Source organism: Parasteatoda tepidariorum, chromosome 7, assembly GCF_043381705.1.
Source record: "Parasteatoda tepidariorum isolate YZ-2023 chromosome 7, CAS_Ptep_4.0, whole genome shotgun sequence".
Taxonomy (NCBI): Eukaryota; Metazoa; Arthropoda; class Arachnida; order Araneae; family Theridiidae; genus Parasteatoda; species Parasteatoda tepidariorum.
This window is the reverse complement of record NC_092210.1, coordinates 77,574,245-77,588,201: the sequence shown is the minus strand read 5'-3', so window position 1 is coordinate 77,588,201 and position 13,957 is coordinate 77,574,245. Positions and strand designations below refer to the sequence as shown.

General features: G+C 26.7%; 1 protein-coding gene across 3 annotated transcripts; it reads left to right on the top strand.

Moving 5' to 3' along the window:
* The first annotated feature begins 2 nt into the window (after window positions 1-2).
* Window positions 3-13,173, top strand: LOC107447539 (DNA replication complex GINS protein Sld5). Of its 3 annotated transcripts, none has more exons than XM_043046018.2 (7): window positions 3-217; window positions 1,556-1,702; window positions 3,894-3,947; window positions 4,439-4,530; window positions 6,894-6,982; window positions 8,883-8,973; window positions 11,776-13,173. In XM_043046018.2, exons 1-7 carry the CDS (start codon window positions 137-139, stop codon window positions 11,873-11,875), a joined length of 654 nt encoding a protein of 217 aa, XP_042901952.1. In that variant the 5' UTR covers window positions 3-136; the 3' UTR covers window positions 11,876-13,173. The 3 variants fall into 3 exon arrangements, with proteins under 3 accessions (XP_042901952.1, XP_042901953.1, XP_042901954.1); XM_043046019.2 differs by having other exon boundaries at window positions 56-398; XM_043046020.2 differs by lacking the exon at window positions 3-217 and adding an exon at window positions 248-359.
* The last annotated feature ends 784 nt before the right edge of the window (window positions 13,174-13,957 follow it).

The following is a 13,957-nucleotide window of genomic DNA, read 5'->3' as shown; positions in this document are numbered from 1 at the left end:
AATAAGCAGATACATCATTCCCACTATTTCTTTTGCGGGAAAATTGATGTTTATTTATTCCAAAGATTTATAAAAGGGATAAACAATATAATTCAATTGAAATTGCTTAAGTATTGAGTGAATTCAATTTGTACTCATGGATGATATTAACTTAGATTCCTTATTAGATAATGATGACGAGCCTACTCCAACTCAAGTGTTTCAAAAATTAGAAGAGGCAATTGTTTTAAAGATGTTAATTGTTTAAAGGGGAAAATTTCCGTATTATTATTTGCACGAAAAAATTCACCAAACTTTTGCGACAACCGGGCATTCCAGAATCTAAATGAAATCGTCTCAGCAAGGGACCAACTCGAAGAGTATAACTCGTATCCTCCTCATATTCAATATATAAATTAGTATGTAAATATATTAGAGATGTAGCGAGCATTCGGCCCTTTTGCTGAATAGTTTTTTTTTTTTTTTTGGGGGGGGNGGGGGGGAATTGAAATACATTTAATAAACAGTAATTTAATATCGTATTTTTTACTATACATTATTGGAAATAGTTTTTACTCATATTTGTTAAGCTCTAACATTTGTTAATATATATTCTGGGAGACAAAGGGGGAAAAGTGAAGAATTGAAACTAGATTACATTATACTAAACCATGAGTGTTGTACTGCTGATTTTTTTTATAATTATATTAAATAGTTGCATTATGTTTAAAAATTGAAAAAGAATTTTTTTTCTTTTTTGATTTCTAATGAGCCTCTTCTTTTTTAAAAGATTTTTGTTTCTATAGAAGTTTTTATTATAGCACAGTAATCAAGAAGATCTCTATTCGACTTTTTTCTTCACTTTATCTGGAAAATACAGTAATTTGAAAACTGAAATGTTTAATTTTAAAAAATATTTTCAAAAATTAAGTTCGATTTTCATTTTTTCTGTTTTGTTAATGCATAGGTATAATCTCTTATTTTTATGGAGATTTTTACATTAGTACAACATTAAGAGCATTTCTGTCTTATATCTATATTTCTATTTAAACTACTATATCTCTATTAATGTTGCATAGATTCTTTTTTCCAGAAAATATTATTTTAAGCATTAAATATTTGTTTTAAGAATTGAAAGAATATTTTTTTCTATTTCTCAAGATTTCTTACGATATTTTTTTATTTAATAGTAGTTAGTCAGTTTTGTTATTTATCTTAAATATTTTCAATATAAAATTATCTTTCATATTTTAAATATTTCTATTATAGTTTCTTCCGCGAACCAGTAATATAACTAAGATTTGATTACAATAATGACTAAACTTATTTATTGAGAAAAAATTTATTATAAAAAATTCGAACGCCAAGTATTTAGTACTCGCTGATTTTTTTGGCCGAATATTCAACTGTTCTGTTCAATCACTATTCGTTACATCTTTAATATATTTATTTGCAAGTTAAAAAACTTTTAGCTTAGGTAATTGTTGCAAACATATACTAATACGGAAATTTCCCCGTTTAAAGTTATATTTTATGAGTTGTATCAGAAATATAATTTATTTATTTCATCTTTTAGGTGTGGTTGAATGAAAAATTTGCCCCTGAATTACTAATGTATGAAGGAGCATTAGTAGATTGTTTTATAGATCAGATGCAATATATGGAAAATATATTACGGAAGTATCAGAAAGAAGATTTCCGCTTTATTGTTCACAAAATGGAGGTTAAATATTATTTTATTAAAATACTTTAAACTAAAAACAGTCCCACATGTGTTTAGTTAGGTGTCTTATTTTATGTAAGTTTATCATTTAATTTTCTGAATGAAGTTCAGAGACCACCATTGCTCAAATCTCACCCCTAAACAGGAAAATGACTATATTTCTATGTCAGTACCCGTGTCAAAATAATCCCCCAAGTTACGGCAACTGTCAGGTAGTGACTTTCTAAAAAGAAAAATAAATTTCACAGGTGTAAGCCGACTCAAAGTCGTTAAGTAATTTGTAACCACTCCCAGACAGAAAACTGCTATTTTTTTTAAAAGATTTTGCAAGTTCAAAAAATCTTTTGACACCTTGTTGGTTTAAGGCTGCAATGGAGTAGTATTTTAACATAAAAATAAGTGGATTAAATACAGTAGGGAACCGATTATCCGGAACGATCGGGACCATCGCTATTCCGGATAACTGATTTTTCCGGTTTTCTGAATCGTTACAAAAAGCCATTTTTTTATTGTTAAACCCAACTAAAAAAAAATTATTTGGAAATAATCTTAAAAAGAGGAAAAAACGATGAAGTAATACACTAATGATTATTTCCAAAATGATAGTAAGGTAAACATCTTTCAAAAAAGAAAGAAAAATCATAAAATCTTAAGAGGAAAAAAAAATTGTTTTTTTTAAATGGCGGAAAAATTTATCAAATTTCGTTCCGGTTTTTTGGTTTTCCGGATAACGGGTCCTGTACTGTACTATTTTCTATGAACTTTACACTACTTATTTCCGCCCAAAAGAAATGCTGATTCTTTGTGAAAAGTTGTATCTTCAGCTATTTTAGTGATAAATAAACATTTTGATGTTTTAAAATCTTCCATTTTGCACACACTCTTAAAACTGTAAATTGAATTCAAATTTTTTTTTATTAATAATATACAAAAGATGTTCATACGATGTAAGTGTTATCAAAACTAAAAAAGCATTGAAATAGCCTTAATGGATGGAGGCAGTATGTTTCCATTCAGCACGTGACGTCATAACCAATCAGAGATCGTTTTTGATTGCATCACTTACGAAGGCCTTTTGATGCAATTTTAGTTTTTAATAATTAAATAAATAAATATTTGAGGGGAAGAAAAACAATCAGATTCAGTAAGTGAATGTATACAACAGAAGCATACAAACAAAGTAATTAATCTTAAAACAAACTTTAGTTGCATTAAATATATTTTATTCATTATTGGTATAGCTATAAAGCAGTACTCAACAGATTTAGCATTCGTAGAATTTATCTACCTTAATTTAATAGATAAATAAGCATTTGACTTATAAAAATTTTATTTATTAAATTTAAAGTTTTGATTAGAGTTAGTCATTTTTGTTTGTACAATTACCGTTATTGTAATTCTAATCTAATTTTAGAGCTTTCAAAAGATATAAAAGTGGTTGTAATTAATAGTGTATTATATGTGTGTGTGTCCATTGGCATTTGTATTTTAAATGATGTACTGGTAGATATTTCCCTATGATGATTTTTTCATTCTATATAAAAATGTTTGATTTGATAAAGCAAAATTGATTCGAGGTTTTTCAAATAATAGGCAAGTATTTATTTATTTATTTTAATAGGGAAAAGAAAAGTATAAACAGTGCTTGTGTAGGACATTATTCTGAAAATAGTCCCTTATTGCTTGCAAATAAATGTCTAAATTTTGGAAAGAGATTACATTTTGAAAGAAAAGAAGATTGTCAAATTTTGCTTACATAGTAGTATTTTAATGGTTCCCAAGCAGCATGAAATGTGAGAAGGAACACTTACAAAATTCGCTTTTCTTAGCTACAGCATAATTTCTGCTACAACATGGGATTTTAATAATTACAAGCTTTTAGACATACTACATACAAAACAAAAAGAAAGGTGTACGTAAAAAGAAAAAATTTTTTTAGAAAATTTAGTATCTACTCAAGTACCATCATAAGTGTACCTCGTATTGTGTATCATCATAAATTATAAAATTTGAGTTCATTATATGTCATATTGAAAAATCAATAATTTTAATTATAGTAAAAAAAGCTTGTTCATTTTATCACTCATAAAATATATTCTTTTTTTTTGTCTAGCTGTATTCCATCTTTTTCCTTAACATAATAAAATTAATTGAGCTATTGTTTTTAATTTATTCAAACTTTTTCTTACAGTTGGATAGAATTCGATATTTTCTAAGCAGTTATTTAAGGATTCGTTTAGAAAAAGTATGTATTTGATGTAAATTTATCTTACCGTTCCTCTTAAATAATGCATTTCAATGTTTTATATAATTTTATTGTTTAAATCTCATAATGCCCTGAGTGTTCATTCTTGATATACTTTTATAGACAAATTGATAATAATGGACCCATGAGGATAAATATCAGGAAAAAAAAGTATTTATTAACAGTTTAAAAAAAAATTTAATTGCTTCATTATATTGATAACAAAAATAAATTACCATATAAAATTAAAAGCATTACAGTAATGTACTATTTTTTTAAACTTTATTTTTTGTATCCATTTTAAAAAGAAAAGTAGTTACATAATATGTGGTAACATTTCTCATCTTTTATACACTTTCATTGAACACGTTATTTAAATTTATTTTATTATGAAGTAACTGAAAAACTTAAACATAATTTCTATCATTTTTAAATTTAATTTCTATTATTTATCATTTCTATCATTTAAAAATTCAAATTGATTGTTTTAGATTGAAAAATTTGGAGCTCATATGCTACATGAGGAAAGCGAAGATCTAGCTGTCACTAATATGTCTGCTGAAGAAAGGGTATTTGCTTACAGGTAAATTTTTGTTTTTGTACTATTTATTTTCTTCATTTATTAACAAAATTTGTGCTTGCATAAATGGGATTAAAGTTTTTGTAACTTAGGTTTCAGCCCATTTGATTTTTTGTATTTAAAATCATTTGTTATGGTACTGAGTAAAATTCATTATTACAGTGGAAAGTCCCATATTTGGAATCATTGGGACTTTGGTTGGAAAGTGCGGAAAATAGATTTTTCCTGATAATGAGTCTTCTAAGCAAACATCGAAACATTCTTATTCTATAAAATATAACCGATAGACGATATTTAACTTTGATTGCAATTAACAACTTATAAATCGAAGTGGTTTACCAATCATTTTTTTAGAGCTATTTTTACAGATTTCCGCATGGTTTTCATACAAGAAATTTCAAACTGCACATATGATTTATTTCCATACGTTTTTGTCGCTCACTGTTTGGGATTTCCACATAGTTTTTAAAATTTCGACTTCATTTTTAATATAATACTATTGCAATCTGTAAATTCCCAATAGAGCTTCTGAATAATCACTTTATGACCCGGTTTAGTCATGACAATTTCATGTCAAATCCGGAATTTTTTCAAAATTGAACATTTCTGAGTGCACGGAAATGAAGGGTGTGGCTCTTGTCGGTTGTAATCCTCTTGTGCAAGACGTGGGAGAAAAGGTACGCAATATTATATTTATTTATTTTTTTGCTGTTGTGAGTTACCAGATTTTGTTTCGATGTTATCCAATTTTTTTTATATATATTTATATTATAGCAGAAATTGGATTAAAATCAAACAAAAATCATAAGTCGGATGAAAATCATGAAGAAACCGAAAAGCAGGGGATTTTCATTCCAACATAATTTTTTTTAACAAATTACACAAAAAAAATTTTTTTTTTTTTTTTCAATGTTTGGAAAGGGAAAAGTGTTTTGTTCATTTTGATTGTTAAAAAGAGTGGCCAGAAAAGCGGCCGAATTTCCAGATGTGGGATTTTGTGCTGTAATACTGTAAAGGTTGGCCAGATATTACCCTTATGTAACTCATAAAAAATTTGAACTGAAATAGTTTCTGCTTGATTTACTTGAAAAAAATTCTGTTTCCTGATTCAACTACAATGTTGCTAATATTTTCTGTCACATGACCTGCACAATAGTGTTGACGTCATATCACGTGCTGGTACGTGATCGGCAGCGAACGTGTTAATAATAAATTCTTTATGGCTCTTCTAAAGTTCTTTCTTTTTCTGGAATGTGATGTTTTTTTCTTCTCTTCAAAATTGCTGATCTGTATTGCTGTATCCTTTATTTATGCATGACTGTATAAAAAGATTAAAAAGATACAAAGTAGATACGTAAGAGATACAGTATTTGCCAGTAATAGATTACTAAGCAGTAAATTTATTTTAAGAAAATGTAAAATGCAGATATATTAAACACTAATAAGGCTAATAGTAACATATTGATCTGAAATCTAGGTTTTTTCCAACAAAGATAAGGAAATTCTGTATTAAGAAATTTTATATTAAGAAATTTTGAAACAGGAAAATTCATGTATCCACTAATAAAAAATAATGCATGGAAAAAAAGATGCAATCATAAAATGGAAGAATTAATTAAAGATTAAAACTTAAGATTTGTCAAAGCTAAAAAAATACAGTGGATAGGACATGTCGAAAGAATGAAGAAAACAGAAACAGACATGCCTATCAAAATCATGAAGGAAAAAGAAGACCACTGCTAAGATGGCTGGATCAAGCTGAGTAAGACTTGCAAAAAATGAAGAACTGAAAAAAGAAATCTGGAAAGAAAGCAATGTGGAATTTTGCAGTAGAGAAAGCCAAAACTTACCTGGGGCTGTAGAGCTGTAAGAGAAGCAGAGAAGAAAATTTCTGAAATTCTTCCATTTTATTAAATTCTTTTGTTTGCCTTGATCATGTGTAAAAATATCCTGTTTCTACCTTGCTTAGCAGTTTTTTTCTTTTTCTTAGCACATAGCATTTTTGGAAGAAATGCTTGAAATAATTCTACGACAAAGAGAGCACATAAGGTATGATATGACAGCTGACAGGGTAAAATCACTACCACTGTTGGTAAAATCACATGATACTAGAGGCAGAAATTGAAGTTATGTTGTAAATATCAACACCTACCTCTCTTTCAATGCTATTGACCTCTAATCAATAACCTTTTTTAATACAAAAAAAAAATTTCTTTGATTAATGTTTACTACTCAATTTTATAATGTCACAATATTTAAGTTTTTTTTAATTTTTTTTCTTTTTGAAAATGTTTTTTTGGTAATTGATTGTAAATAATGACAAGAAGTTTTTTTATTTATTGATGAGATTTATTTTAATGTTACAGGTATGTGACTAACTTGAAGGATTATTTAAGAAATACTGCCATTAAAAAAATGCCTCCTAACATGCAGTTCTTAAAATTTGAGGAAATTGGTAAGATCTTAATCTTGAAAAATATTTTGTGTTTGAGTTTCTGAAACTCAATTATAAACTTATCCTATCAAGACTCTCTTTTGTTTTTACAGAAACCTATATGATTTTATGTACATTTATAAAATTTGCTTTCAACAGAAACTTATATGTATATATTTTTATAAAATTTACTTTTAAGTGTGCCTTTAAAAAATTACACTTTGTATCGTTCATGAGCTTATTACTTTTTGATTAAATGTTACCCTATTCCTTTGCAATTCATCCTAAAGAAGTAATTTCAAAATTGTAATTGTTGTGTTTAAAATGGTAGATTGTAGTATACTAAATTGATTGTAGTTGCTGAAGAAAAGATTTTTGTTTGATTAAAGAAAGAAATATCGATTTGAAAAATTTGGTTTTAAATATTTTTTTAATCTAAATTAGAATACAATATGTTTTTATACATTACTTAGCATGAAAAATACATTTTTTTTAAATTCGTCTCACCTTGTCCTAAATTATTTATTTGTCAATATAATCAAATACAAATTCCACTCAGACGGAATGGCTCCCCCTTGCAAATATCTTATAAAATAACACAAAAATAGTAATAAAATTTATTTTCTATTATTAATTAGAGTAAAAGAAATAATTTTTTATTCTAAATTAAACAATCTAACTCCTTACTGCTCTTCTACAATAATACGGAAATTACTTGAGATCATGCGAGCACTCTAAAGTAGCAGTTAAAGTTGTTCAGCAATAAAACCTGAGCTAAAAGAAATAAGCTATTTGTTGTGTTCTATTATATATATCCAAATTTCTAGACAAAATATGTGATTTAAATTTTTTTTATAAGCATCATATCTTTTGATTTTACGATATCATTCAACTATAATGCAATCAAATCTTGGAGCATTTTAAGAGTTGTTCTACAAGAAAACTGTAGTTTTATGATAAAATGTATCATGAAAATTTCTCAAACTTAAGACAAGTAAAAATTTTCCAATAACAAAAACTTTTCAATTATTGTGAACTTTTTTGAAATTTAATCATTGAGAATTAATAACTTTTTTTTAATTGATAAATCTATGTGACAATATTTAAGAAATTTCATATTATGGAAATTTAAAGAAATTAGGCTAAATTTAAAGAGTAATAACAATATTTAAGAGTCTGTCGATCAAAATGTGTAAATAGGGAAGAAAATTTTTTTCTAAAAGTGTCTTGAAAGGAAGATTTCGGTGTTAAGTTGGCATAATGAATTAAGAAGTTTTAAAATTCTTGATCAGTAATACAGACACATTTAATTGCTTTATACTTTCATTTTTCAAAAGAAGCAATGTCTGCCAGTTATAAATAATTGTTATTAAAAGATTCTGAAACAAAACTAAAACTTGACTTTTAATTACGAAACATAATTTTAATTATAGTAAATAATTGTTCTTTCCAGTAGATAAAAGCATATAATCTCATAAATTAAGAATTCCAAATGTCAATCTTATTTCCACAAAGCATTTTCATATCTCATCTTCGTATCACCTGTTTTCTAAAAAAAAATTAAATTTTACCTAATTTCTCTTTTTTATCTGATTCTGTATTGTTTACATCTAGGAAGTTCTAAAAGGGCTTAAAAGTTACTACAGGAAAGTATCAAAATCAGAATATTTGCATATGGCTTGCATACAGGAACAAATAAGAAGTTAATTTAAAAGTTCAAATCAAAACCAAAATAAAAACAAAAGAATAAGTTCTAAAATCAATGATAGATAATAAATAAGAGGTAGAGAGAGAAAATGTGTGATGAAAACATTACAGATTTCTTAATAAATCCAGATAGCTCATCGATTACTAATTCTTTACTTTGTGTAATAAGATTGAAACTTTATTGTTTCTATAAGTTATTGATCAATTTTTTCAGTTTGTAAACCCCAAATGGATCAATCAGTCTTTGTTAAGGTTAAAAAAGAATGCCTGGGTGTTATTCTTGAAGAGTTTGATGATTATGATGGGTAAGTACAGTATTAAGAGTGGCATTATTTACTAAAATATTGTATTGTAAATATTTTAATTACAATTTTTGTGCTAAAAAAATTATTTACAGATTTGCTTGAAACTTATAATTAATCACAAGAAAAGCTTTATGAATATTAAGCTTTTAACAAAAATGCATAATAAGCTAGTTATTAAATTTTGTTTCATATACTGACCATTATTTTAAACCATATACAATATTTGTTTTGAATATAAAATTTTTAATGGGTAAAAATTTTCTTAGTGATTATCTAAGTAATAGATATGAGTCGGATAGAGGTAACTGCTTGTTGATAGCATAAGTGTAATATTATTTATAATGTGACTATAGAAACTGCAGGTCTTTAGACTGGAGTTAAGTACTGATTCGATTATTCAAATCACCAACATTCAATAATTGGAATCAGTTGATTCAAATCAATTGATTTAATTGGAAAAGATTTAAATTATAATAAATTTTTATTAAATTTTAGTTAGTTTTGTTTCACAGTGATGCTTCGTCATATATAGTTACACATGGTGCGTAGCGTTTTTGAAAAGTGCTTAAAGGTGCTTATTTTCGCTTTTTAAAAGCCCTTAAAGGTGCTTTTTGGAAGTGTTTTTAAAAAGTGCTTAATTTTCCCTTTTCAAAAATGAGATTTTTTTTTCTTTACCATGTCGGTTTCACTATGTGTTATGCAAAAGCATGGTTTTCACATTGTTCTATTAAACATTTTCACTTTTCATTGAACCACAATCCATTTCGTCGTACCGTCGGTCTGTAACGTATGATAGCGCCAATCATGTTACATATTTGATGAAATACTTCGGAGTCTGCATGTGCGACCACTGAGCTGAATTTCGTGAGATTCTTGTACTCTCATGTGCAACTCTGCTGCATTTTGCTAGATATTCTCACTTTAAGGCACCCTGCTTTTTTCAAATTTCATTATGTTATTTTGAAATTTCATTATGCCTGTTTAGTGTTACACATTGAAACATAAACTTATTTTAGAAAATTATATACAGCTAAGCCCCAGTTTTCTGAATTTAATCAAGTAAAACTTACTTCGTATAAGCAGAATCTTCAGAGTAAAGAAGTTTGTTCTAATCCATGGTTAGTTAAACTAAACCATGTGCTAAACTAAATCAATAAAGCTCTAAAAAGTATTTTAGATAAGTATAAGGTAAAAAGTGAATGATCCCATAAAAAAAAGGGATAATCATAAGGCTATTTAGCTTAATTTTCTTTTAAAAATTATTCATCTAATATTATTATACTTTTTATTTTATTTTCAATGGTAAAGGATTGACAAAGATACTGATTGAACTACTGAATTTGTTTTGAATATCAAATTTTTAATGGGTAAAAATTTTCTTAGTGATTATATAAGTAATAGATATGAGTCGGATAGAGGTAACTGCTTGTTGATAGAATAAGTGTATTATTATTTATAATGTGACTATAGAAACTGCAGGTCTTTAGACTGGAGTTAAGTACTGATTCAATTATTCAAATCACCAACATTCAATAATTGGAATCAGTTTATTCAAATCAATTGATTTAATTGGAAAAGATTTAAATTATAATAAATTTTTATTAAATTTTAGTTAGTTTTGTTTCACAGTGATGCTTCGTCATATATAGTTACACATGGTGCGTAGCGTTTTTGAAAAGTGCTTAAAGGTGCTTATTTTCGCTTTTTAAAAGCCCTTAAAGGTGCTTTTTGGAAGTGTTTTTAAAAAGTGCTTAATTTTCCCTTTTCAAAAATGAGATTTTTTTTTCTTTACCATGTCGGTTTCACTATGTGTTATGCAAAAGCATGGTTTTCACATTGTTCTATTAAACATTTTCACTTTTCGTTGAACCACAATCCATTTCGTCGTACCGTAGGTCTGTAACGTATGATAGCGCCAATCATGTCACATATTTGATGAAATACTTCGGAGTCTGCATGTGCGACCACTGAGCTGAATTTCGTGAGATTCTTGTACTCTCATGTGCAACTCTGCTGCATTTTGCTAGATATTCTCACTTTAAGGCACCCTGCTTTTTTCAAATTTCATTATGTTATTTTGAAATTTCATTATGCCTGTTTAGTGTTACACATTGAAACATAAACTTATTTTAGAAAATTATATACAGCTAAGCCCCAGTTTTCTGAATTTAATCAAGTAAAACTTACTTCGTATAAGCAGAATCTTCAGAGTAAAGAAGTTTGTTCTAATCCATGGTTAGTTAAACTAAACCATGAGCTAAACTAAATCATGAACTAAACTAAATCAATAAAGCTCTAAAAAGTATTTTAGATAAGTATAGGGTAAAAAGTGAATGATCCCATAAAAAAAAGGGATAATCATAAGGCTATTTAGCTTAATTTTCTTTTAAAAATTATTCATTTAATATTATTATACTTTTTATTTTATTTTCAATGGTAAAGGATTGACAAAGATACTGATTGAACTACTGACATGATTTTGCAAATAATTAAAACAGTGTTAAAAATTACTGACTAATTCAAATTATAGAATTTTAGATTTGAGAGTTATAGAATGAAAATTAAAAATGAATTTCAAAATTAAAACAAAAAAAAAATATAGTAATGATCTAAAAGAATAATTAATGGAAGAAAAAAACATAAACATAAAAGTGGATGTCAGGCTAAATTTTTCACTAGTTATCCTTTTGCAAACCAAATCGACATTTGTTTTGACAACAATATTTAAACAGAATTAAATTTTTGATAGTAGTTAACAAGTTAATATAATCTCATAGTTTTTAAGAATTTTTTTTCTTTCAGAGATGAAGAAATAGTTGATTTGGTTGTTGGTTCTCAGCATGTTCTTCGATACAGACCAATTACTACATTAATAAAAAATGGTTCCCTGCAGTTAATGTGATATTTCCCTGTGTATTTTTTTATGCTAAAATAATGAATTGTGTTAATATTTGTACATAGGCATGTTTTTTTTTCCTCGGCAGAACTGGCAAAAACCATGATTTTTTTTTTAAAAAAAAAAGAAAATCCTATTTTTTTTAATAAAATAAAAAATTTTCTCTTATTTAAAACCAGAATTTTTTTGTTTACACCATTGAAAGCTGTGAAAAAATATATTATTGATGTTTAATACTATTTATAAACAATATTTTAACTAAAGTGCTTAATAATTTTAACTAAAATGGTTAAAATAATGTATAACTATTAGAAACTAAAAACTGAAAAAATTAAAATCATAGTTATTTTTATTAAAGCTCAAAACTTTCTTGAATTAGTAAAGACGAAGACCCCATTTGTATGTTGGATATCAAATTATAAGTAAATTTTATTAGGTCAGGAAACATTATTAAAAAAATCCATTTTTCTGAATCATTCTTTGCAGAACAAATCTTTCTTCATTATTTATATACATATTTATTTATTAAGTTTAAAAAGTATTTATATTTAACTAAGCATAAAACTAAATTGGTAGAATTCAATGATGTTACTTTAATAGCAAGTTATTTCACTTGCAGCTTATGGAAAGTTACGCCTTTAAAGCTTCTCATTACTTTAATCCACATTTATTGTTGACATTTGTGAAAAAATATACTCAGAATTATTTATTTATTGATGATATTTATTTATTGATGATTTTCTTATTGCATCACACAGATTTTGGAACTCAAAATGAAGAAATAAAAAAGAAGTAGTATTACTTGTTAATAATAACCATATGTCAATATGTTAATTCAAAAAAATATTTAAAAAAATAATGCAATTTATCTGTTAAGTTTTTATATTTTTCATTTTCAGATCTTTAACACATATTTTAAGATGTTATATCTCACAATATCTAATCTATTTTTTTGCTTATGAACTAAAGCACATGTTTTTAAAATAAAGATCTTGAAAGAAATAATAAATATTACAATGGATAAATATTTGCTTTGTATTTCAATTTTATAATTTAAAGGGCAATTTCTTAATTTAACCCCTTAATAGGTTGTTTATCTTTACAAATTTAACAGATATTAGTAATTTTTACAAAAAAGAATGCAAATATCTTTAATCTAATATATAATCTATATTTATTTTACCTTATGTATAAAAAATGAATTTCAATTTTTTAGATGTATTTTGTATTGGATAGTCTGAAAACTGTCCTCTGTGTATGGTTGACTTGTAATAGTTATTTTTAATAAAAATGTTTTAGTTGAAGTAATACAATACATTATCTAATACAAATATTCTGGTAGAGTTGATTCTTTTTCTCAATTAGCTCCTTTATAATAATACATTGACCGCCACTTATAAAATCACTGTATTATGAAAACAGCCAATTTTTTAAATTCAAATCTAAAAGAATGGAATTGTTACAATGTCAAAACCTCCATTTTGTAAAATAGAAGCTATTTTTCTTGTCTGAATAATTTGAATTTTTTATTTTCTTTAGTTTAGAAAGGACTTGTAACAAATAAACAAATTTTATCCTGCTCTCCTACAAACAAAAAGAACAAAGTAACAGAATGTTGACTACACTTTTTAGGAAAATTGAAGGGTGAAAATAAAAAATAAAACAATTATGGAGATGGAGTGCCCTGATGAAACTATGAACAGGGAAAAGTTATGGTATTCCTATTATGATTCAATGTCATTTATATATACAGGGTGGTCGTAAAATATGTCAGAAATGTTAAGGTAGGTAGAGGGGACATAAATAAGCATATTTCGGATAGGAATGTGTGTGCGGTAATGGCACATTAAAGCACTAGCTTGTAAAGCAGTATGAATCAGAGGAAACTGAAAAGACAAACAAAAATAAAAATTTATCAACAGTTTACAAGAGGTGCTCGAAAGAGCAGCCACCAACATCGATACAAGATTCACAGCGACGGCGCACCGATCGGCGTACATTAGAAAAGATGTCAGGCATGTCGAGCACATGCAAAGCAGCAACAGACAAGCAGGCAACAAGATCTTCTTGATGAGACTCTCATACACC

Bases quoted from the DNA above. Each gene is read 5' to 3' on its own strand.
- LOC107447539 (XM_043046018.2), top strand. From the start codon at position 137: ATGGATGATATTAACTTAGATTCCTTATTAGATAATGATGACGAGCCT. The intron at 1,703-3,893 runs GTTAAATATTAT...TTTTTCTTACAG, and splicing joins TTATTGTTCACAAAATGGAG to TTGGATAGAATTCGATATTT. The intron at 6,983-8,882 runs GTAAGATCTTAA...CAATTTTTTCAG, and splicing joins CTTAAAATTTGAGGAAATTG to TTTGTAAACCCCAAATGGAT.